The following is a 26,557-nucleotide window of genomic DNA, read 5'->3' on the forward strand; positions in this document are numbered from 1 at the left end:
TGACTTAAGACTTGATAAGATTACATCCGTAGTGTTCCTACTTGTGACATGAGTGAGTCGCTGGTGTCTTGACATGGGGCCATCTATAGATGGTACAGTACTGACTCATGTCAGTGGAGGGTGGAGATGACGAGCAGATGTTGAGATCTCTGCACTCCGTCTAAGACATTCTGTTTTGTGCCACAAGCAGCATAATGGACCTAAATGCTAATAACCAGCCTCGTCTACTGAGCAATAAGATGTAAACACTCTTCATGTCATGCTGACTGGATACTACCTGAGGCACTGGGAATGATTACTCCCTGCATTATTAATGACCCCACTTACTAATATCTCTATCCTACTGCAGGATACAATAGCAATAATACACCAAAATGATTGTAAAATTCCACCCAGTAGTCCACAACTGTACCGCCATGTGCTGAGTAACCAGAATCTAGGATTCTGCCCTTTTGGAATGTCTTTTAGAGTGCCTGATAAAACAGAAAACCCAGTGGTCCAGCTCTACATTTTTCTATAGCTGCCTGGTGCTTCTTTGGTTTCTGGCCTTTGCATTAGAGGACTTTCTGACTTTACATTTGATCTTTAGTGTTCGGTAAAAACATTATATTACTTTTTCATCCTAAATTACAGTTTGTATTTAGTCCAGAGCTGCATTTACAATTCCGCAAGCTTCACAGCTGAAATCTTTAAGCATTCCTTGCTGACTTGTTTGATGATTCACATTTTAAGTATTATCTCTACACCAAGTAATGTACAGTAGCCTTAAGAAAAACTTTTTCCAGTAACCAGCAGAACTTTGAATAAGATTTTGGACTACAATATAAGCTGTGATCCAGGATTAGTACAAGATCGCTGCATGTAAAGCATGCCTCCAGTGTTTTACTTAATATACACCAAGATTTCGAACTACAATAATAAAAAAAAAACATATGCTGTATGCTATTTTACTCTACATGCCCATGCAGTCTGCACACTCCATTTTTTTCAATATAGGGAAAAGTAGAAGGAAGCAAATTAATGCAGATCTTTGCTGTCTCCTTGCTGTGCGAGAGTGTATTATCCAATATAACTTGAATATCTGAACTAAACATTGAATTAAAAGCTGTCTCTGTGTCTGTAGATGTAACTTGATGGTTAATGAGGTTCTGTGATTACAGCAGCCTCTGCACTGATTCAATTAGTATGTAGGAATTCAATGTGAGCTAGCAGCATTTTAGAAGCAAAGGTCAGTGATCGGGCTGCATCTCCTCTGTACCTGTAACATAGCAGATAAGGACAACAACTTTATGTTCATGGGTCAGGAAGAAGGAAAGGTCTGAAGCAGACATGGCTGAACTTTGAAGGGAAAGGCTGTAGAAAGATTCTGTATATAGGAATCTAACAGCACCATGAAGTTTAGTTTTTTTACTGGAAGTACACTATAAGGTTGCTTACCTAGGCAGAAAAAATTGATATTGAAAGGTGAAACTACATTTATAGGGCTATGGCTTAGCAAATATACCCCTACACACCTGTAATACCTGCTCCAAATGTAATATGTTATATTATTAGGTGCTCTAATAACCCAGTACAGCATTACTATTACTAACTTCCTTTCATTTCTCTGCCAGGCTTGAGTCGAGCAGCTCTTCCATTTGGACTGATGCGTCGAGAGCTGGCATGCGAAGGATACCCCATTGAGCTACGGTGCCCAGGCAGTGATGTCATCATGGTGGAAAATGCAAACTATGGACGGACAGACGACAAGATCTGCGACGCTGACCCCTTCCAGATGGAGAATGTGCAGTGTTACCTGCCAGACGCGTTCAAGATCATGTCGCAGAGGTCGGTGTTGTAACAACGCCTCCTATATGTCTGGACATAGAGAGAACTACAGTAGATGGCTACTCTATATGAGTGGCATGATGCAGATTCCATTCAGTCTACTCTACACATACAGTGGGGGAAATAATTATTTGACCCCTCACTGATTTTGTAAGTTTGTCCAATGACAAAGAAATGAAAAGTCTCAGAACAGTATCATTTCAATGGTAGGTTTATTGTAACAGTGGCAGATAGCACATCAAAAGGAAAATCGAAAAAATAACTTTAAATAAAAGATAGCAACTGATTTGCATTTCATTGAGTGAAATAAGTATTTGAACCCTCTAACAAAAAAAGACTTAATACTTGGTGGAAAAACCCTTGTTTGCAAGCACAGAGGTCAAACGTTTCTTGTAATTGATGACCAAGTTTGCGCACATTTTAGGAGGAATGTTGGTCCACTCCTCTTTGCAGATCATCTCTAAATCCCTAAGGTTTCGAGGCTGTCTCTGTGCAACTCTGAGCTTGAGCTCCCTCCATAGGTTTTCGATTGGATTAAGGTCCGGAGACTGACTAGGCCACTCCATGACCTTAATGTGCTTCTTCTTGAGCCACTCCTTTGTTGCCTTTGCTGTATGTTTTGGGTCATTGTCGTGCTGGAACACCCATCCACGACCCATTTTCAGTTTCCTGGCAGAGGGAAGGAGGTTGTCGCTCAGGATTTCACGATACATGGCTCCGTCCATTTTCCCGTTTATGCGAATAAGTTGTCCTGTGCCCTTAGCAGAAAAACACCCCCAAAGCAAAATGTTTCCACCCCCATGCTTGACGGTGGGGACGGTGTTTTGGGGGTCATAGGCAGCATTTTTCTTCCTCCAAACACAGCGAGTTGAGTTAATGCCAAAGAGCTCTATTTTGGTCTCATCAGACCACAGCACCTTCTCCCAGTCACTCTCTGAATCATTCAGGTGTTCATTGGCAAACTTCAGACGGGCCTGCACATGTGCCTTCCTGAGCAGGGGGACCTTGCGAGCCCTGCAGGATTTGAATCCATTGCGGTGTAATGTGTTTCCAATGGTTTTCTTGGTGACTGTGGTCCCTGCTAATTTGAGGTCATTAACTAACTCCTCCCGTGTAGTTCTAGGATGCTTTTTCACCTTTCTCAGAACCATTGACACCCCACGAGGTGAGATCTTGCGTGGAGCCCCAGAGCGAGGTCGATTGATGGTCATTTTGTGCTCCTTCCATTTTCGAACAATCGCACCAACAGTTGTCACCTTCTCTCCCAGCTTCTTGCTAATGGTTTTGTAGCCCATTCCAGCCTTGTGCAGGTCTACAATTTTGTCTCTGACATCCTTGGACAGCTCTTTGGTCTTTCCCATGTTGGAGAGTTTGGAGTCTGCTTGATTGATTGATTCTGTGGACAGGTGTCTTTTATACAGGTGACTAGTTAAGACAGGTGTCCTTAATGAGGGTGACTAATTGAGTAGAAGTGTCTAACCACTCTGTGGGAGCCAGAACTCTTAATGGTTGGTAGGGGTTCAAATACTTATTTCACTCAATGAAATGCAAATCAGTTGCTATCTTTTATTTAAAGTTATTTTTTCGATTTTCCTTTTGATGTGCTATCTGCCACTGTTACAATAAACCTACCATTGAAATGATACTGTTCTGAGACTTTTCATTTCTTTGTCATTGGACAAACTTACAAAATCAGTGAGGGGTCAAATAATTATTTCCCCCACTGTATACACTCTCCACTGTGTCCCTATGTCACCTGCTTCAATAGTACAGTAGCTTTCCCTGGTTATTAGATATATTGTCTATTTGCATTTGCCTATAATCTTACAGGGTATATTGTGTTTTCTACATAAATTGCCTTGATAACAAGCGTGCCTCCATGTTATAATAGCAGTCTGCCATGTGTCACCTTGAAGGGCACTGTTCCATGTGAACAATACAATTGCTGATGTATAATTTACATAGGTGGATAATTCCATGCAAAAGGCTTGTGTGTGCAGTTACTTGAAAATTGCTTGAAATTCCTACAATAAGCATGTAACTTGATGCAATCTGCAGCCCCGTATCATTGTCTCGATGCTGACTGTTGCTCCTTTATGGTAAGTCTAGAGTCCTACTCAGCGCTGGGGGGTGTAGTCATGAGCATTTTTCTCTACAATATAAAATCAGCAGTAAATAACGGATCAGGAGTCTTCATCTGCTGTCAAATAAATTATATGGTTCTGAGAAAGATGGGTGACAACAACCATTGTGGGCGACATAACGGCTCCCGGAGAAGTTGTCAGTCAGTATTCTATAGGCATTATTGAGAAATCTGCCTAGCAATGCCCCAATCTGGGAAAAAGAAATGTACTGTGTCACAGCGTTTGTTGTGCAGGAATCTAGGAGAGCAATGGTTCTCACTCAGCTTACAAAGTTTCAAAGTAGCGCTCAGAGATCCAACAGGGAGCAGTCTGCTGGAGGTCTCTGGATCCGGCATTGCCAGACGCTGCTTGAATGGCCTCCGGCCCCATTGACTATAATCCACCAGGCAAATACCACTGCGCACAACTTGACAAAACAAGGTGATTCAATGACGTATAATTAAAGTGGATATGCTCCTTCAGCTTAACCATGCTTGCCTAGTCTCCTGGAACATTAAAAAGAGTCAGGGAAAATGGAGAGTCCTCCTAGACACGGAAAAGGCAGGCATATGTCTTCTCCTATAGACTTCTGTATGCTAAGTGTCTTATGTAGACTCATCGGGGTGGAGGCTAAAAGCATAGGGTGGTGGCTGTAAACATAGAGAGGGGTCTGTACACACAGGGAAGGGTCTGTAAGCACAGGGAGGGTTCTGTAAGCATAGAGAAGGGTCTGTAAGCACAAGGAGGGGTCTGTAAGCACAGAGAGGGGTCTGTAAGCACATAGAGGGGTCTGTAAGCACAAGGAAGGGTCTGTAAGCACAAGGAAGGGTCTGTAAGCACAGGAAGGAGTCTGTAAGCACAAGAAGGAGTCTGTAAGCACAAGAAGGAGTCTGTAAGCACAGAGAGGGGTCTGTAAGCACAGAGAGGGGTCTGTAAGCACAGAGAGGACTCTGTAAGCACAGGGAGCACTCTGTAAGCACAGGGAGGACTCTGTAAGCACAGGGAGGACTCTGTAAGCACAAGGAGGACTCTGTAAGCACAGGGAGGACTCTGTAAGCACAGGGAGGACTCTGTAAGCACAAGGAAGGGTCTGTAAGCACAGGGAGGACTCTGTAAGCACAGGGAGGACTCTGTAAGCACAGGGAGGACTCTGTAAGCACAAGGAGGACTCTGTAAGCACAGGGAGGCCTCTGTAAGCACAAGGAAGGGTCTGTAAGCACAGGGAGGCCTCTGTAAGCACAGGGAGGACTCTGTAAGCACAGGGAGGACTCTGTAAGCACAGGGAGGACTCTGTAAGCACAGAGAGGACTCTGTAAGCACAAGGAGGACTCTGTAAGCACAAGGAAGGGTCTGTAAGCACAGGGAGGCCTCTGTAAGCACAGGGAGGACTCTGTAAGCACAGAGAGGACTCTGTAAGTACAGGGAGGACTCTGTAAGCACAGAGAGGACTCTGTAAGCACAGGGAGGACTCTGTAAGCACAAGGAGGACTCTGTAAGCACAAGGAAGGGTCTGTAAGCACAGGGAGGCCTCTGTAAGCACAGGGAGGACTCTGTAAGCACAGAGAGGACTCTGTAAGCACAGGGAGGACTCTATAAGCACAGAGAGGGCTCTGTAAGCACAGGGATGACTCTGTAAGCACAGGGAGGACTCTGTAAGCACAGGGAGGACTCTGTAAGCACAGAGAGGACTCTGTAAGCACAGGGAGGACTCTGTAAGCACAAGTAGGACTCTGTAAGCACAAGTAGGACTCTGTAAGCACAGAGAGGACTCTGTAAGCACAAGGAAGGGTCTGTAAGCACAGGGAGGCCTCTGTAAGCACAAGGAAGGGTCTGTAAGCACAGGGAGGCCTCTGTAAGCACAGGGAGGACTCTGTAAGCACAGAGAGGACTCTTTAAGCACATGGAGGACTCTTTAAGCACAGGGAGGACTCTGTAAGCACAGGGAGGACTCTGTAAGCACAAGGAGGACTCTGTAAGCACAAGGAGGACTCTGTAAGCACAAGGAAGGGTCTGTAAGCACAGGGAGGCCTCTGTAAGCACAGGGAGGACTCTGTAAGCACAGAGAGGACTCTGTAAGCACAGAGAGGACTCTGTAAGCACAGGGAGGACTCTGTAAGCACAGAGAGGACTCTGTAAGCACAGGGAGGACTCTGTAAGCACAGGGAGGACTCTGTAAGCACAGAGAGGACTCTGTAAGCACAGGGAGGACTCTGTAAGCACAAGGAGGACTCTGTAAGCACAGAGAGGACTCTGTAAGCACAGGGAGGACTCTGTAAGCACAGGGAGGACTCTGTAAGCACAGGGAGGACTCTGTAAGCACAAGGAGGACTCTGTAAGCACAATGATGACTCTGTAAGCACAGGGAGGACTGTAAGCACAGGGAGGACTCTGTAAGCAAAGGGAGGACTCTGTAAGCACAGAGAGGACTCTGTAAGCACAGGGAGGACTCTGTAAGCACAGAGAGGACTCTGTAAGCACAGGGAGGACTCTGTAAGCACAAGGAGGACTCTGTAAGCACAATAATGACTCTGTAAGCACAGGGAGGACTGTAAGCACAGGGAGGACTCTGTAAGCAAAGGGAGGACTCTGTAAGCACAGGCAGGGGTCTGTAAGCACAGAGAGGACTCTGTAAGCACAGGGAGGACTCTGTAAGCACAGGGAGGACTCTGTAAGCACAGGGAGCAGTCTGTAAACACAGAGAGGGGTCTGTAAGCACAGGGAGGAGTCTGTATGACCAATGTGAAGGGTCTGTAAGCACAGGAAGGAGTCTGTAAGCACAAGAAGGAGTCTGTAAGCACAAGAAGGAGTCTGTAAGCACAGAGAGGGGTCTGTAAGCACAGAGAGGACTCTGTAAGCACAGGGAGGACTCTGTAAGCACAGGGAGGACTCTGTAAGCACAAGGAGGACTCTGTAAGCACAGGGAGGACTCTGTAAGCACAGGGAGGACTCTGTAAGCACAAGGAAGGGTCTGTAAGCACAGGGAGGACTCTGTAAGCACAGGGAGGACTCTGTAAGCACAGGGAGGACTCTGTAAGCACAAGGAGGACTCTGTAAGCACAGGGAGGCCTCTGTAAGCACAAGGAAGGGTCTGTAAGCACAGGGAGGCCTCTGTAAGCACAGGGAGGACTCTGTAAGCACAGGGAGGACTCTGTAAGCACAGGGAGGACTCTGTAAGCACAGAGAGGACTCTGTAAGCACAAGGAGGACTCTGTAAGCACAAGGAAGGGTCTGTAAGCACAGGGAGGCCTCTGTAAGCACAGGGAGGACTCTGTAAGCACAGAGAGGACTCTGTAAGTACAGGGAGGACTCTGTAAGCACAGAGAGGACTCTGTAAGCACAGGGAGGACTCTGTAAGCACAAGGAGGACTCTGTAAGCACAAGGAAGGGTCTGTAAGCACAGGGAGGACTCTGTAAGCACAGAGAGGACTCTGTAAGCACAGGGAGGACTCTGTAAGCACAGAGAGGACTCTGTAAGCACAGGGAGGACTCTGTAAGCACAGGGAGGACTCTGTAAGCACAGGGAGGACTCTGTAAGCACAGAGAGGACTCTGTAAGCACAGGGAGGACTCTGTAAGCACAAGTAGGACTCTGTAAGCACAGAGAGGACTCTGTAAGCACAAGGAAGGGTCTGTAAGCACAGGGAGGCCTCTGTAAGCACAAGGAAGGGTCTGTAAGCACAGGGAGGCCTCTGTAAGCACAGGGAGGACTCTGTAAGCACAGAGAGGACTCTGTAAGCACAGAGAGGACTCTTTAAGCACATGGAGGACTCTTTAAGCACAGGGAGGACTCTTTAAGCACAGGGAGGACTCTGTAAGCACAGGGAGGACTCTGTAAGCACAAGGAGGACTCTGTAAGCACAAGGAAGGGTCTGTAAGCACAGGGAGGCCTCTGTAAGCACAGGGAGGACTCTGTAAGCACAGAGAGGACTCTGTAAGCACAGGGAGGACTCTGTAAGCACAGAGAGGACTCTGTAAGCACAGGGAGGACTCTGTAAGCACAGGGAGGACTCTGTAAGCACAGAGAGGACTCTGTAAGTACAGGGAGGACTCTGTAAGCACAGAGAGGACTCTGTAAGCACAGGGAGGACTCTGTAAGCACAAGGAGGACTCTGTAAGCACAAGGAAGGGTCTGTAAGCACAGGGAGGACTCTGTAAGCACAGAGAGGACTCTGTAAGCACAGGGAGGACTCTGTAAGCACAGAGAGGACTCTGTAAGCACAGGGATGACTCTGTAAGCACAGGGAGGACTCTGTAAGCACAGGGAGGACTCTGTAAGCACAGAGAGGACTCTGTAAGCACAGGGAGGACTCTGTAAGCACAAGTAGGACTCTGTAAGCACAGAGAGGACTCTGTAAGCACAAGGAAGGGTCTGTAAGCACAGGGAGGCCTCTGTAAGCACAAGGAAGGGTCTGTAAGCACAGGGAGGCCTCTGTAAGCACAGGGAGGACTCTGTAAGCACAGAGAGGACTCTGTAAGCACAGAGAGGACTCTTTAAGCACATGGAGGACTCTTTAAGCACAGGGAGGACTCTTTAAGCACAGGGAGGACTCTGTAAGCACAGGGAGGACTCTGTAAGCACAAGGAGGACTCTGTAAGCACAAGGAAGGGTCTGTAAGCACAGGGAGGCCTCTGTAAGCACAGGGAGGACTCTGTAAGCACAGAGAGGACTCTGTAAGCACAGGGAGGACTCTGTAAGCACAGAGAGGACTCTGTAAGCACAGGGAGGACTCTGTAAGCACAGGGAGGACTCTGTAAGCACAGAGAGGACTCTGTAAGCACAGGGAGGACTCTGTAAGCACAAGGAGGACTCTGTAAGCACAGAGAGGACTCTGTAAGCACAGGGAGGACTCTGTAAGCACAGGGAGGACTCTGTAAGCACAGGGAGGACTCTGTAAGCACAAGGAGGACTCTGTAAGCACAATGATGACTCTGTAAGCACAGGGAGGACTGTAAGCACAGGGAGGACTCTGTAAGCAAAGGGAGGACTCTGTAAGCACAGAGAGGACTCTGTAAGCACAGGGAGGACTCTGTAAGCACAGAGAGGACTCTGTAAGCACAGGGAGGACTCTGTAAGCACAAGGAGGACTCTGTAAGCACAATAATGACTCTGTAAGCACAGGGAGGACTGTAAGCACAGGGAGGACTCTGTAAGCACAGGGAGGACTCTGTAAGCACAGGGAGGACTCTGTAAGCACAAGGAGGACTCTGTAAGCACAATAATGACTCTGTAAGCACAGGGAGGACTGTAAGCACAGGGAGGACTCTGTAAGCAAAGGGAGGACTCTGTAAGCACAGGCAGGGGTCTGTAAGCACAGAGAGGACTCTGTAAGCACAGGGAGGACTCTGTAAGCACAGGGAGGACTCTGTAAGCACAGGGAGCAGTCTGTAAACACAGAGAGGGGTCTGTAAGCACAGGGAGGAGTCTGTATGACCAATGTGAAGGGTCTGTAAGCACAGGAAGGAGTCTGTAAACATAAGGAGTAGTCTGTAACCACAGGGAGGGGTCTGTGTACACATGGAAGAGTCTGTAAGCATAGGGAGGGGACTGTAAGCACAGGGAGAAGTCTGTAAACATAGTGGAGGTATCTGTAAACACAAGGAGGAGTCTGTAAGCATGGGGAGGAGTTTGTAAACACAGGGAGGAGACTGTAAGCACAGGGGTGGGCAGGGGTGTAGCTAAAAGCTCATGGGCCCTGGTGCAAGAGTTCATCTTAGGCCCCTCTTCCCTCAGTGCTTTATGGCCAGGGGCAGGGAAGCACATAACCTTCGTGCTGCCTGAAGCAAAAATTGAAATGGCACCCCAAGCCCCATGCCAAATTCTTGACCTAACCCCTTCCCTCCGCCAGAGGTGTAACTTGACCTGCATGCACTTTCTAAAATACTGGTGTCTTTTTATGTGGCACAGAGGTCTTTGGGCCCCCTCAGGCTCCTGGGCCCAGTAGCGACTGCTACCTCTGCACCCACTATAGCAACACCCCTGGCGGTTAGTCTGTAGGCACATGAAACGGTCTGTAAGTACAGGGAGGTATCTGTGTGCACACATAAGAGTCTGTAAGCATAGGGTGGGATCTCTAGGCATAGGGAGTAGTCTATAAACACAGGGAGGAGTCTGTAATCATAGGGAGGAATCAGTAAGTACAGGGAGGAGTCTGTAAGGATAGGGAGGGGTCTGTACTCATAGGGAGGAGTCTGTAAGCACAGGGAGGAGCCTCTAAAATAGGGAGGAGTCTGTAAGCATAGGGAGGAGTCTGTAAGTACAGGGAGGAGCCTCAAAAATAGGGAGGAGTCTGTAAGTACAGGGAGGAGCCTCTAAAATAGGATGGAGACTGTAAGCATAGAGAGGAGTCTGTACACAGGGAACGGTCTGTAAACATAGGAAGGAGCCTCTACTATAGAGAGGACTCTGTAGGCACAGACAGACTCTGTCAGGAGACTCTGCTGGAGATTACGCAGCATGCAGACTTTTTATTCCTGTCATTCAAGGAATACTGGGAGAACCTAGCAGACCCCATTATAAGTCGAAGAAGTCCTCTTGTCACCACCATTGTCCACTGTGTAGCAGATTTATCTCTGTGGATGTGAACAAGGCCTAATACACACGGTACTTTCCCTCTTTTCTTGGTCATGTCAGTCATGAGGTCCGGCAGCATCTGTCGCTCCATCCCTCACCACACCAGTGCTTGCTGTCTTCTGGGTGACCATGATGCCATGTGGGCACCTGTCCAGTCACCAAGGCAGTAGACCGTAGGTGCCCACTGTATTATCTTCAATGACAGAAATCTAGAGACAACATAATGTTGTTTTTTTATACCTATAAATTGTCACCCCCCCATCTCCATCCACACTATGGCACCCTAAGCAGCTGCCCATTCCGCCTAACCCTTGTCTCCTATTGTTGATAGAGATAGCTAAATAGAGTATTCATTGCAGAATGTTTAATACTTGTACCCTAAATATAGGTAGTAGGATATGTGAGTAAGGACGCCATTATGGGCATGTATGACAGCCCTGGAGGGGTGACGATGAGGTGTAATAACAGTAACCCTAGGGTTGTAGTGTAATAACCTAGGATGAGTGATTCTCAGCCTCTGACCTGTAGAAAGTTTTATTGGAGGACAGAGAGATCGAGAAAATAATGGCAAAATTCATTTTCAGCATATCAGTGGCACACGTGGGGTTAAGCCGTGTAGAAGCCTGCGTCTCGCTGATACAGGATAATGGTTTGTGTGAGTCTCGGGGAAGTGCGGGTGGTTGGGGATTATTATTCTGTATTAGGACACTGGAAAAAATAGCTTGTTGATGCGATGTTATACAGATGTTTTGCAGTGGAGATGCGCGATGCTCTGCAGTTTACGCATGGGGTTGCTGTTGTGTTCTACAATTTTCCATTGCAGAAGCACAGGGCTCTAAGGGGATCACAAAGTTTACAGCGCAATGATCTGCAGCTGGTGTTTGCTCATGAAATATAGAAAAAAATAGGCTAAGGATGCAATACTCTGCATGACTTAGTTGGCAGATCTTTCTGTGATACTCTGCAGATCATGTTCACATATTGACTCAATTTTATTGCCCAAAGAACTGGCACTAGTAAAAAAAAATATATATCCCTAATTTCGGGGCAAATTAACGGACAGAGGGTTCATGGTGCCTTTTTTTGTTGAAACTGTTTTACACAATGATAAAAGTGGTGCAATGTTCTGCAGACTCCTTATGGAACTGTCTTCAGATCTCGCAGTGAATAAAGGTTGGTAGTGGGTCAGGTGGTGCAATGCTCTGTAGGTCTTTAAATGATAAAAACAGAGGTGGTACAAAGGTTTCTGAATAGAGCAATGCTCTGCAGATCTCTGAATGAATACAGGCTAGTAGTACAATGCTCTGCACCTCTGTGAATGAATAGACTTATGTGATTTACAAACCTATGACTGTATAGTATTGGTGGTGCAATAATCTGCAGACCACTGAATGTATACATGTTAGTACTGCAATGCTCTGCTGCTCTAAGAATGAATAAATCTACGATATTTATAAACATATGAATGCATAGTGCCAGTGGTGCAATGCTCTGCAGATCTCAGAATTTATACAGGCTAGTAGTACAATGCTCTGCAGATCCCTCAATGTATACAGGCGAATAGTGGAACGATGCTCTGCAGCTCCGAGAATGAATAGAGATATGTGATTTACAAATGTATAACTGTATAGAATTGGTGGTGCAATGCTCTGCAGCTCTCAGGCTGAGTAGTGATATGAGATTTATAAACATATGACTGTATAATGTTGGTGGTGCAATGCTCTGCAGATCCCTGACTAAATACAGGCTAGTAGTATAATGCTCTGCAGATCCCTGACTGAATACAGCTAGTAGTAGTAAAATGCTCTGCAGATCCCTAACTATATACAGGCTACTAGTAGTAAAATGCTCTGCAGATCTCTGACTGCATGCTAGTAGTAGTATAATGCTCTGCAGATCCCTGACTGTATACAGGCTAGTAGTAGTATAATGCTCTGCAGATCCCTGACTGTATAGAGACTAGTAGTAGTATAATGCTCTGCAGATCCCTGACTGTATACAGACTAGTAGTAGTATAATGATCTGCAGATCCCTGACTGTATACAGGCTAGTAGTAATATAATGCTCTGCAGATCCCTGACTGTATACAGGCTAGTAGTAGTATAATGATCTGCAGATCCCTGACTGTATACAGACTAGTAGTAATATAATGCTCTGCAGATCCCTGACTGAATACAGGCTAGTAGTAGTATAATGATCTGCAGATCCCTGACTGTATACAGACTAGTAGTAATATAATGCTCTGCAGATCCCTGACTGTATACAGGCTAGTAGTAGTATAATGCTCTGCAGATCCCTGACTGTATACAGACTAGTAGTAGTATAATGCTCTGCAGATCCCTGACTGTATACAGACTAGTAGTAGTATAATGATCTGCAGATCCCTGACTGTATACAGACTAGTAGTAATATAATGCTCTGCAGATCCCTGACTGTATACAGACTAGTAGTAGTATAATGCTCTGCAGATCCCTGACTGTATACAGGCTAGTAGTAGTATAATGCTCTGCAGATCCCTGACTGTATACAGACTAGTAGTAGTATAATGCTCTGCAGATCCCTGACTGTATACAGGCTAGTAGTGATATAATGCTCTGCAGATCCCTGACTGTATACAGGCTAGTAGTAGTATAATGTTCTGCAGATCCCTGACTGTATACAGACTAGTAGTAGTATAATGCTCTGCAGATCCCTGACTGTATACAGGCTAGTAGTAATATAATGATCTGCAGATCCCTGACTGTATACAGACTAGTAGTAGTATAATGCTCTGCAGATCCCTGACTGTATACAGGCTAGTAGTGATATAATGCTCTGCAGATCCCTGACTGTATACAGGCTAGTAGTAGTATAATGCTCTGCAGATACCTGACTGTATACAGACTAGTAGTAGTATAATGCTCTGCAGATCCCTGACTGTATACAGGCTAGTAGTAATATAATGCTCTGCAGATCCCTGACTGTATACAGGCTAGTAGTGATATAATGCTCTGCAGATCCCTGACTATATACAGGCTAGTAGTAGTATAATGCTCTGCAGATCCCTGACTATATACAGGCTAGTAGTAGTATAATGCTCTGCAGATCCCTGACTGTATACAGGCTAGTAGTAATATAATGCTCTGCAGATCCCTGACTGTATACAGGCTAGTAGTAGTATAATGCTCTGCAGATCCCTGACTATATACAGGCTAGTAGTAGTATAATGCTCTGCAGATCCCTGACTGTATACAGGCTAGTAGTAGTATAATGCTCTGCAGATCCCTGACTGTATACAGGCTAGTAGTAGTATAATGCTCTGCAGATCCCTGACTGTATACAGGCTAGTAGTAGTATAATGATCTGCAGATCCCTGACTGTATACAGGCTAGTAGTAATATAATGCTCTGCAGATCCCTGACTGTATACAGGCTAGTAGTGATATAATGCTCTGCAGATCCCTGACTATATACAGGCTAGTAGTAGTATAATGCTCTGCAGATCCCTGACTATATACAGGCTAGTAGTAATATAATGCTCTGCAGATCCCTGACTGTATACAGGCTAGTAGTGATATAATGCTCTGCAGATCCCTGACTATATACAGGCTAGTAGTAGTATAATGCTCTGCAGATCCCTGACTATATACAGGCTAGTAGTAGTATAATGCTCTGCAGATCTCTGACTGTATACAGGCTAGTAGTAGTATAATGCTCTGCAGATCCCTGACTGTATACAGGCTAGTAGTGATATAATGCTCTGCAGATCTCTGACTGTATACAGGCTAGTAGTAATATAATGCTCTGCAGATCCCTGATTGTATACAGGCTAGTAGTAATATAATGCTCTGCAGATCCCTGACTGTATACAGGCTAGTAGTAGTATAATGCTCTGCAGATCCCTGACTGTATACAGGCTAGTAGTAGTATAATGCTCTGCAGATCTGATGTTGAGTATAGAGTGCAGATTTAAAGCCTTAGACATTTCTGAATGGATATTGTTGGTGCAATGCCATGCAGTTCTCGGAATGAATATGAGTACAATGGTCTGCAGGTAATGAATACAGAGAGGCATTTGTAAACATCTGAATGTACAGTGGTGCGATGCTCTGCAGATCTCTGTACAGGTAACGAGAGACTAAAAACGAGAAAGGCAGAGGGTGCAATAGTCTGCACAAAAGCCAGCGGTGTATGACTGTGCACATCTGCCACAGGGAGGCTTGCGCTGTCATATAGGACAGGCAGTGAAGGGGTTAGCAGCATGCTGCCCTCCAGATCTGCTCTATTCTCCTGACGCCGCTATTTAATGGCACCTGATCTCAGCTGATGCAACTGCGGAGGCCCCCCCGACACGCAACCACCCTGCGTACACATTCTGATACACCGCAACAGACAGCAGTCTCTGGAGCGCAGCTGCTGGAACTACCACCCTCAGCATCCCACTCGACAGATAACAGCGCACGCTGGCTGCTTGGCCTGGCCGCGCTGATCAGCAGCGACTCCCGGCATGCACACGAGTGACTCTGCAGATGTAGTGTCCTGACCTTTATTCAGGCCCGTACAATGCGCTGACATCCAGTGCGGTGAAGGAAAGGTCTCCGCCACACAGCAAACAGCAGAAATACAATAGGGAAACGTCCCCTACACAGGTAGATAGCTGGTGGGCGGACACACAGGCCACCAGGCTCGCCCGGCAGTATGATATTACGAGGACCCTCAAGATGGCAATCTCTATGGTGGTTGGCGTACAACACCAAATCCTTTAGGAAGGCATCCATGCTTTATGGTTACAGCTGGCTCTTCCTTTAGTGGAAAGACCCCATAAGTCACTCCCTAGCTGCAATTATGGCCACACAGAAAAAGAGGGTCTGTCAGCAGTTTTGACCCCTTAAAAAAACGGTAACAGCGCTATATAGGGGGAACAGCGTAAGCATGACTGGAGTGATGTCACGCAGGTTTCACGACCAAGAAATCCCACTTTTATGTCCCTGGCGCTGTGATGGAGGAGGTCCCTCTCACCTCTCTGCTCTACATGATCCACAGCCCCTCTCCTCTACTCCAGCAGTCTCTTTATAGGACGCTATAGTCGTCACTCCGAGCAGAGAGGAAGGACTGCCGATCATTCAGGGTTGAGGGCACTGAACAGGAAGCGGCCTCCACCATGGCACTTCCAGACATCCCAACCTGCAAAAACTCATTTCAGGGAGGTTTTCTTTTTTTTTTCTTTCACAAACTTTTTATTACATTTTCCAAACACATGCAGTATCTGCACTCTGTGCTCTATGGTGTGGAGGACGGGGCTCATTACCCTGCCCCAAATTATCATATTTATGTATATGATTAAAGGGATTCTGTCACCACCTATAAGCCCTGTGAGCTAAACATCTGCTCATGTCCAGGGTAGCATTCTGATTTCTAAGGTGGCCTTATAAAAGCTATTTGTGGCTTTATTCTGCAGAAAAACAGGTTTTACTAACCTGTCAATCATTGAATTAAGGTGCCCAAGCAGGGGAGGTCTGTGGATGCATGGTGCCCGGCCGCACGCATCGCCGTTCGTGCCCAGGGCCGCCTTCTACTCCTTAGTGCCGCCTCTCCCTCCCTCCCCCTCCTACCGCCTTGAGATCCCGCGTGTGCGCACAGCCTCAGCCTGATGCGCCGTGGTGTACTACGGGCATCGGCTTCTTCTTGCACTGTGCGCACGCGCCGAGAAGGGGACACTGCTGCAGGTTGCCGAAAAGGTTTACTGCGAGTAAAAGTAAACCTTTCCGGGATATATTGTTTCACATGTGGGCGTCAGGGAGCCGCTATCTAATAGCGGGAGACTCCCTGAACGTCCGGGAGACTTGAGATCCCTGCACTTCCCTCCACGATGCCATGGAAGTTAAGAGTTGCATGCATGTAAGACAAGCATCTCTTCGACCCCGAGTAGTATCCAGTTCTCTAGGATAATGGAAGAACAGGGGCTCATGCACACGACCGTAGGTATTTTGCAAAAAATACGGATGACATTCATGTGAATGGAACAGCCGGCCCCTAATAGAAGTCCTATCCTTGTCCGTAATGCGGACAATAATAGGACATGTTCTATTTATTTGCGGAACGGACATACGGAAATGGAATGCACACGGAGTAACTTCCGTTTTTTGGGTTTTTTTGCGGACCCATTAAAATGAATGGTTCCACATACGGTCGGCAAAAGAAACCTGGAATGGACACGGAAAGAAAATACGTTCGTGTGCACGAGCCCTTAGGGGTGGACACAAGGGTAAGGGCTCATTTACAAACAGCGGGTCGACAATATGTGGGCACCAGCCCTGTGCTCACCGCATCACGGATGCGGACCCCTTACTTGACAACTATTTTTCTGGCGTGCGGATGGATCACGGACCCATTCAAGTAGAATGGGCCTGGATCCGTTGCGGCAGCTGCACGGATGGTGTACATGAATTGGGGACTGCAAATTGTGGCCCCCAATGCACGGAACAGCTGAACAACAGCCGTGTCAATGAACCCTTAGTAACCAATTCAGCACCAGGCTATTTACCCCCCTCCCTGATCAAGGCATCTTCCGTGTTTGTTTTGTTTTTTTAGTACATGTATGTTTCAAAGCCATAATTTTTTTCCATTCATTTTTGTACCTTATTTTTTGCTTTATAAGACGCACTTTTTCCCCCCAAAAGTGGGGGGTACTGATGGGCTAATCTGGGGTCTGATGGGCTAGTCTGAGGTCTGATGGGGGTCTGATGGGCTAATCTGAGGTCTAATTGGGGTCTGATGGGCTAATCTGAGGTCTGATAAGGGTCTGATGGGCTAATCTGGGGTCTGATGGGCTAATGTGAGGTCTGATGGGGGTCTGATGGGCTAATCTGAGGTCTGATAAAGGTCTGATGAAGGCTTTTACTACTTTAAAATCTGGGGTGCATCTTATCATCGGGTGCGTCTTATAAAGCAAAAAATACGGAATCATGTTTGCAACTTCTTTTTCGGTGAAGCATGGGGCTTTATTTTAATGTCATTTTTATTGTGGTATTTTTTTTTTTTTTTTTTTTTATAACCAGAAAAATGTAAAAAATAAAAAATAAAATTGTATGTCCATCCCCTTTTTTTTTGTTAATAGCACAACATGCAATTAAAATTAATTTTTATGTCCCCTTTCCATAACAATTGTTTTGAAATACAGAATGTATGGATTATGTGGTGGTGGTGGTGTGTGGTGATCGAAACTGCGGCGTGGTGTGTGGTGGCTTTTTTTATGATTTTTTTTATTTTATCTTAAATAATTTTTTTTTTTTTTACACTTTATTTCCCCATAATGTCATAAACTAAATTTTTTAAATATTTGACTTCTCCTGTATCTGGAGCTGAGCCCCCAGAGAGGTTGTACAATGCTATACAACCTCACTGCAGAGCTGATCTGGCTCTGCTAAGACTCAGCAGCTCATGCAGACTCCCAGCCCCCAAGCAATCACACGACCGCAGGGACTGGAGCAGGAATTGCCATTACGGCTTCCTAATCTCTATACCTAGTGCTCATCTAGTGCTGTGTACAGATCGATGAGAAAGACAGGGGCGTCACTGCCACCTCTGTGAGGAGCCCTGACAGTGGACTCCCGCAGCTGCAAGAATAGAGCAGAGCAGCCGGACACTTTAAAACATTCATGCAGAGATATGTGCCGACCACCCAAGTATATAGTCATAGGGCGGTCAGCAAGCAGCCAAAGAGGTTGTCCCCATGAAAAATATTCGACATTTTTCCAAACCAGCATTTAGATCTGAGTACTTTTGTAATTGCATGTAATTATACATTTAGTGTAGCCTCTGAGTTATTCTTTATCTGTGTAGCACCACCTGATGTTTGTTCAGTTCCTGATTGCTCTATCCACCTCTGAGGTGGTCGCACATGCTCAGTTCCATTCTTCAACTGCCACCAGCCAGATCTATTGTCAGTAGCTGTGACAGTTACAGGGAGAGAGCTGCACAGATAGCCGGCTCCCTCTGAGCTTTGATAGGAAGAGAGCAGCAACAGAAAGAAAATGTCCCCTGATAATGGACACACCCTCTGAATGAGACCAGAGAGAGGGCACACCCCTGAACTGCCAGCTTAAAATAAATCTAGCAGAGCAAGAGCTGTTTTTTTTGTCCATTTCACTGAGTTGGTTTAAAGTTTAAAACCAGCCATATGTTCTCTAGCAGTTACAATGAGAGAGCTGCAGCAGAAAGGACACGTCCCCCTGAGCTGTGAGGCTGAAGAGAATCTAGCAGAGGAACAGTGAATGGTGAGATCTCTGGACCCATGCGAGGTACAGGGCTGGTTCTTGCTTCGTTAGAAATAGGTTGTCATGCACTATATATCTATATATATATTTTTTACCTCAATCATGGCATAAAACCTTTGGCTTGGTTCACATGTAAATCTGCCGCATTTCTTTGTCTCATCTGCAGTAGAAAAAAACGGACCAAAGGGTGCGTACACACGCTGCGGATTTTGTTGCAGAAAAGCTGCAGATTAGACGCAGTTTCATTCTTTACATTGGAAAGGGTGAAACCCACGATTAAATCCGCTGTATAAATGGACACTCTGCAGATTTCAAATCCGCAAAACTTTTCTGCTGCGTTTTTTTTTTTACGCAGCATGAGGATGAGAACTCTGAAATCCTCATCTACTTTGCTGGTACTGTACTGGACAATAATCCATATTTAAGTTTATTTGATGGTACTGTACAACACTGCGGATTTGCCGCATGAAAATCCGCAATGGCAAATCTGCATGCAGTATAAGGCCGCATGCACACGGCCGTGGCCGTATTGCGGCCCGCAAAAGGCGGGTCCGCATATGCGGGCACCAGCCGCGTGCTCCCCGCATCACGGATGTGGACCCATTAACTTGAATGGGTCCGCAATCCGGAGCTGCAGTGCGGAACAGAGGCGCAGAACCCCACTGAAGCACTACGGAGCGCTTCCGTGGTGTTTCTGCCCGTGCCTCCGCACTGCCAAAAAATAGAACATGTTCTATTTTTTTTGCGGTGCCGACGGATCACGGGCCCATTTAAGTTGTATGGGTCTCGATCCGTCCCGGCCCGCCGCACACGGATGCTGCCCGTGCATTGGGGACTGCAAATTGCGGTCCCCAATGCACGGACTGGATGCACAACGGCCGTGTTCATGAGGCCTAACTAGTACCAAGCGAAATCTCGTGCGGTGACGTGACGATGTCATGACGCTGGCCGACGTGATGCCATACGTGCGGTATCTTCAAGATCAAGATCGCGTGCAAATGGATGAGGTGAGTATGTCTTTTTTTCGTTTTTACTGCCATTTCAGGGAACATTCATTCATTACCACAAAGTGGCTTTGCGATGAATCCAATTTTTAAAAAAATTCGGATCGAAGTCAAACGAATTCGTTCAACGCTACTTATACTCAACCCAGCCTGTGACGTGTAATCAAGGCTGTTAACTCTTTTACTGCTACCAGTGTGCCTTTACCAATATACAGTGCAATCCAAGCATCTTCATCTGAGGGGGTCAAAACTGCTGACAGCCTCCCTTTAGAGGGTAATTCCCATGATGGCCTATCTTGACAATGAAGGGAACCCGCCACCTAGCTTCGCACGGAACTACGGCACAACGCTGAAAACACGCCGGCAGTGTTTTGGTATCCGTCTCAGGAGGCGGAATGGTGACTGATCGGAGGCAAACTGACGCGTTCTGAGCGGATCCTTTTCCATTCAGAATGCATTAGGGCAAAACTGATCAGTTTTGGACCGCTTGTTAGAGCCCATGACAGATCTCACAAACGGAAAGCCAAAACGCCAGTGTGAAAGTAGCCTAAGTGATCAAAAGATCGCATTTTAATATCCCATAGGGGGACTAAAAATAAATGTGAAAAGAAGTACAAAAAAAAGTTTTAAAAAATATATAAAATAAAAAAGGTATAAAAATTCTAATCATCCTCCTTTCCCCATTTTTAAAATAAAAGTAAACTATAAAAAAATAAATATCATTTGTATCACCGCGTCCCAAAATGCCCGTACTACAAAAATACAAATGCATTTATCCCATACTGTGTAAAGGAAAAAAATCTAAATGGCCAATTTGCCCATTTTTGATCACTTCACCTCCGGAAAAGAATGAAAAATAGACGTCAAAATGGTATCAATCAAAGCTATAGCTCGCCCTCCCACAGCTCCATAGAAGTAACTATAAGAGAGTTATGGCGGTGAGAATATGGCGATGCAAAGAAAAAAAAATTTTTTTTAAAAAGTTTTTATCTTTTTAAGTATTAAAACACAAGAGAAACTATAAAAATGTGGTATCGCTGTAATCGTACTGCCCAGGGAACACCGTAAAAATGAAACCGATAAAACTTTGGCATTGAGTTTCTTCGTCCAATTGCAAGCCATTTAGAATTTTTTTCCAGATTCCCACTACATTGTAGGCAATTTTAAATGATGTCATTAGAAAGTACAACTTCTCCCGCTAAAAACAAGCCCTCACACGGGTATGTGAATGGTAAAAGTCGAATAAAGTATGCTCCTGGAAGGAAAATGGAAAATTGCTGCATCAGGAAGGGGTCAAAATGATATTATTTATCAAATCAGAAAAACAGAGCCCCCTATTGGAATATATTGTGAGTTGAATCGCCACATCATTCTGGACCATGGACACATATTCATGGAGGGCTGGAGCTTATTCTGAATATTGGTGTGGGGTCTCCGTGGCCTTCTGTGACCATGCCACGGCGCCTATTCTTTGTCATACTATAAAACCTTTTCCGCGCATTGCAGTGGGCCGTATTTTACGTAAATGTAGATTTCCAGGTGGGTGGGTACTGGGTAGAGCAATCTGCGTAGCCAGGAGCAGTGGCATACATAGAGAGGTAAGGGCCCCATAGCAAGGATCAATCCAGACTTGCAATAAATTTGAGTGTAGTGATAGTAGGAGTAATAGAGGAACTTGGCAGAATAAATGATGTCCAGACCTTTAGATGAAGTTCAAACGTTGCTTTAATTGACATAACTTGCATCCATGCAGTATACAGCTTTGGTCTCTTGGTCCCAGCAGGTTTTGGCAATGATTGGCAGGAATGAGTAGTTCTGCTTTAAATGTGGAGCTTGCAGGATAGACGTCTGCACTTAGAAGATAGTAGCGGGGTAGAGGAGTGTAGTAACACAACTCTGGGGTGTTACATCTGCATAAGGCTTTAGAGGGTAGAGTCCTGACCAAGTTTTCACTCCCACTAGAAGAGGTGATGATCCCAACTGGACCCCCTTTTGCCCTGGGCCCCATAGCAGTCGCCTAGTCTGCCACTATGGTAGTTACGCCCCTGGCCAGGAGTCAGCTAGAAGTGGCTCTCAACTTACCACCTTACCAAATACAAACTGCTGATATCCTCGCATTTCATAGCTCAGGACACCGTCTTTACCAGGAGCCAAGGGGTTAATAGCACTTATTTTCTGAAAACAAGTTTTTGTTGTTTAAAATGAGAGGTCTGCCGTTTCTGGCAGATGCTCGATTACTGGATCTGAAAAATCAATGTTCCCTCTGAATTAGGTCACAGCTGGTGGCACTGTTGCATTGTTGTCTATGGAAAGTCAGCGTGAGCGGCAGTGGCGGGTGACGGTACTGCAGTGAGAAAAGTAACTTTAAATTACAATGTAATTTGAAGGAACTATCTGCCAGAAGACGTAGAACCTCATTTTTAGCCATTACAAACAATTCTACAGCGTACTAGGAGGCATAGTAATCCTTGTAAGTGATGGAACAAAATTCCATGTTCTGCAGCGAGGGAAAAATTGCTTCCTTTTTTTCCTTAAAGTGAATATCCACGAGTGTTTATCTAAATAGCTTCAAAAGCATATGCCGATTAATTTCTTAAGGGGGTTGGGCAGCGCTACGATATTGAGGACTTATCTTGTTGACCATTTAAGTGACTGTAGTATGGTTATTGCACACTGCACCACCGTTTCAATCTACAGTCGTGGCCAAAAGTTTTGAGAATGACCCAAATATTAGTTTTCACAAAGTTTGCTGCTAAACTGCTTTTAGATCTTTGTTTCAGTTGTTTCTGTGATGTGAAATATAATTACACGCACTTCATACGTTTCAAAGGCTTTTATCGACAATTACATGACATTTATGCAAAGAGTCAGTATTTGCAGTGTTGGCCCTTCTTTTTCAGGACCTCTGCAATTCGACTGGGCATGCTCTCAATCAACTTCTGGGCCAATTCCTGACTGATAGCAACCCATTCTTTCATAATCACTTCTTGGAGTTTGTCAGAATTAGTGGGTTTTTGTTTGTCCACCCGCCTCTTGAGGATTGACCACAAGTTCTCAATGGGATTAAGATCTGGGGAGTTTCCAGGCCATGGACCCAAAATGTCAACGTTTTGGTCCCTGAGCCATTTAGTTATCACTTTTGCCTTATGGCACGGTGCTCCATCGTGCTGGAAAATGCATTGTTCTTCACCAAACTGTTGTTGGATTGTTGGAAGAAGTTGCTGTTGGAGGGTGTTTTGGTACCATTCTTTATTCATGGCTGTGTTTTTGGGCAAAATTGTGAGTGAGCCCACTCCCTTGGATGAGAAGCAACCCCACACATGAATGGTCTCAGGAAGCTTTACTGTTGGCATGACACAGGACTGATGGTAGCGCTCACCTTTTCTTCTCCGGACAAGCCTTTTTCCAGATGCCCCAAACAATCGGAAAGAGGCTTCATCGGAGAATATGACTTTGCCCCAGTCCTCAGCAGTCCAGTCACCAAACTTTCTGCAGAAGATCAATCTGTCCCTGATGTTTTTTTTGGAGAGAAGTGGCTTCTTTGCTGCCCTTCTTGACACCAGGCCAAATTTGCACCAAAATTTTAGTGCAGATGTTTTTAGACTCATTGATGAAATATCTACGCAAAATAGAACAGATATAACACGTATAAGATTTTTCCAAAGTGTCTAGGCAAGGTTCATCTCAACTGGCCCTATCAAATCAAGAAAAATGAGGGGCTGGTAGAGGAAGCAAAGGTGCACAGAGTGGATTGGTTCCGCCCTCGCAGCTCTTAACTGCTCATTTGCATACGGAACTGAAAATTGCTGCGGGATATGTCAGCGCTATAAACATAGTAACATAGTATATAAGGCCAAAAAAAGACATTTGTCCATCCAGTTTGGCCTGTTATCCTGCAAGTTGATCCAGAGGAAGGCAAAAAAAAAAAAGTGAGGTAGAAGCCAATTTTCCTCATTTTAGGGGAAAAAATTCCTTCCCGACTCCAATCAGGCAATCAGAATAACTCCCTGGATCAACGACCCCTTTCTAGTAGCTATAGCCTGTAATATTATTACACTCCAGAAATACATCCAGGCCCCTCTTGAATTCCTTTATTGTACTCACCATCACCACCTCCTCAGGCAGAGAGTTCCATAGTCTCACTGCTCTTACCGTAAAGAATCCTCTTCTATGTTTGTGTACAAACCTTCTTTCCTCCAGACGCAGAGGATGTCCTCTCGTCACAGTCACAGTTCTGGGGATGAATAGATGATGGGATAGATCTCTGTACTGACCCCTGATATATTTATACATAGTAATTAGATCTCCCCTCAGTCGTCTTTTTTCTAAAGTGAATAACCCTAATTTTGATAATCTTTCAGGGTACTGTAGTCCACCCATTCCAGTTATATACTTTAGTTGCCCTCCTCTGGACCCTCTCCAGCTCTGCTATGTCTGCCTTGTTTACAGTAGCCCAGAACTGTACACAGTACTCCATGTGTGGTCTGACTAGCGATTTGTAAAGTGGTAGGACTATGTTCTCATCACGGGCATCTATGCCCCTTTTGATGCAACCCATTATCTTATTGGCCTTGGCAGCAGCTGCCTGACACTGGTTTTTGCAGCTTAGTTTGCTGTTTATTAAAATTCCTAGGACCTTTTCCATGTCAGTGTTACCGAGTGTTTTACCATTTAGTATGTACAGGTGACTTGCATTATTCCTTCCCATGTGCATAACTTTACATTTGTCAGTGTTAAACCTCATCTGCCACTTCTCTGCCCAAGCCTCCAATCTATCCAGATCCCTCTGTAGTAGTATACTGTCCTCTTCAGTGTAAATTACTTTACACAGTTTAGTGTCATCAGCAAAAATGTATACTTTACTATGCAAGCCTTCTACAAGATCATTAATAAATATATTGAAGAGAATAGGGCCCAATACTGACCCCTGAGGTACTCCACTAGTGACAGTGACCCAATCTGAGTGTGTACCGTTAATAACCACCCTCTGTTTTCTATCACTGACCCAGTTACTTAGGCCTCTTTCACACGACCGTATGGCTTTTTCAGTGTTTTGCGGTCCGTTTTTTCACGGATCTGTTGTTTCGTTTTTTGTTTCTGTTATGTTTCCGTTTCTGTTCCGTTTTTCCATATGCCATATACAGTATACAGTAATTACATAGAAAAAATTGGGCTGGACATAACATTTTTAATAGATGGTTCCGCAAAAACGGAACGGATATGGAAGACATACGGATGCATTTCGGTATGTGTTCCGTTTTTTTTGCGGACCCATTGACTTAAATGGAGCCTTCTATCTTTCAACAGAGCGGAGAAACGGAAATACGGAAACGGAATGCATACGGAGTACATTCCGTTTTTTTGCAGAACCATTGAAATGAATGGTTCCATATACGGAACACAAAAAAACGCCCGTAAACGGGAAAAAAAAAAAACGGTCGTGTGAAAGAGGCCTTAGTGACTCCACATGTTCATGTCCCTCACTTATATCTTCTCGAACTGTGGGCTTTAGACAGGACTTTATATAAAGGCAGACCCCCCCCCCCTTCTCCGGTTTTGGCGATCTTTTCTAAACAGACTGTAACCCTGTACATTAACCGCCCAGTCATAGCTATCATCCAGCCATGTCTGTCATTCCCACTATGTCATAGTCCTCCTCACACATCACTAATTCCAGTTCACCAGTTTTATTAGTCAGGCTTCTGGCATTAGTATACATACATTTGAGAGGTTTATGTATATTTTTTACCCTACTTCTTTCTTTCGGAACTGTTCTAGTCCCTCCTTCCATTCCTCCCCCAGTCCCGCTACCTTGCCCCCGGTCTCTATCTGCGCTATCTTCCCCTTCTATAGTGTAATTACCCTCCCCCCCCAGTCCCTAGTTTAAACACTCCTCCAACCTTCTAGCCATCTTCTTCCTGGTCCTCTGCTTACCGGAGCTGACATTCCCCTGACTGGCAGAGGAAGTGTCCGGCTGCAGCAGTGCTCTCCCTGAACCGACATCCCGCTCATCTGCCAACCGTGCAATCTTGTTAGGGTGTGTCAGATCAGGGCTAGCCTCCCTGGCACTCTTCCCTCTACCCTGTGAGTAAAAAAAAAAATTTGTCAGTGACAAAAATAAAAATCAATAATTCACCTTCCCTGGTGCCTCCATGCAGCACCCTTGCCTGGCCCCAGGCTACATGGGATGAGATGTCTTGATAGGAGGCCAAGGAAGGTATTTTTTATTTTTTTAAAGGGTCAGTGACTTTTGGTAAAAAATATTATATGACTCTATGAGATCAGACAGAAGCGGTTGGATCGCACAGGCAGTAGGCGGTACTGCGCCTGCGCGAGATTTCAGCCAGACGAATTCCAGGTGCGTGGCTTGAATGAATTAGCTGACGTAGCAGAGGGGGCGGCGCCGTTAAACTAGGGTGTGGGACGACACTGCATAGCGAGGAGGCGTGCTTGGGCGCTAAATACAGGCGGTCTAGGCACTGCAGGGGGGCGTTACTGGGCTCAGAGGGTGAAGAATAACGCCTCTCTGGACACCTTCAGGGTTCATTTGCATAATACAAAGATCGCTTTTTTTAACAAAATGAAAGCATGAATATAAGAAAGAAAACCACTGCAGGAGAAGGTATTTTATTAAACATGGCAATGGTGAGAGCTTAATATGGTCAAACCAGGGGACAGATTCCCTTTAAGTTTTACACAATAACAAAAAAAAAATCATGTTTTAGTGTCTCCATATTCTGAGATAGTTTTTATTTTTTTTGGGACAATTGTCTTAGGTA

General features: G+C 45.4%; 1 protein-coding gene across 9 annotated transcripts in view; it reads left to right on the forward strand.

Moving 5' to 3' along the window:
- ADGRL1 (adhesion G protein-coupled receptor L1) overlaps positions 1-26,557 on the forward strand; it is a 375,793-nt gene that overhangs the window by 258,894 nt on the left and 90,342 nt on the right. For all 9 annotated transcript variants that reach the window (XM_040414670.1, XM_040414669.1, XM_040414664.1 and 6 more), the window contains one exon: positions 1,614-1,827. In XM_040414670.1, the coding sequence (XP_040270604.1) occupies positions 1,614-1,827 (214 nt within the window). The remainder of the gene's footprint in view (positions 1-1,613; positions 1,828-26,557) is intronic.

This window comes from Bufo bufo, chromosome 1 (genome assembly GCF_905171765.1).
Source record: "Bufo bufo chromosome 1, aBufBuf1.1, whole genome shotgun sequence".
Taxonomy (NCBI): domain Eukaryota; kingdom Metazoa; phylum Chordata; class Amphibia; order Anura; family Bufonidae; genus Bufo; species Bufo bufo.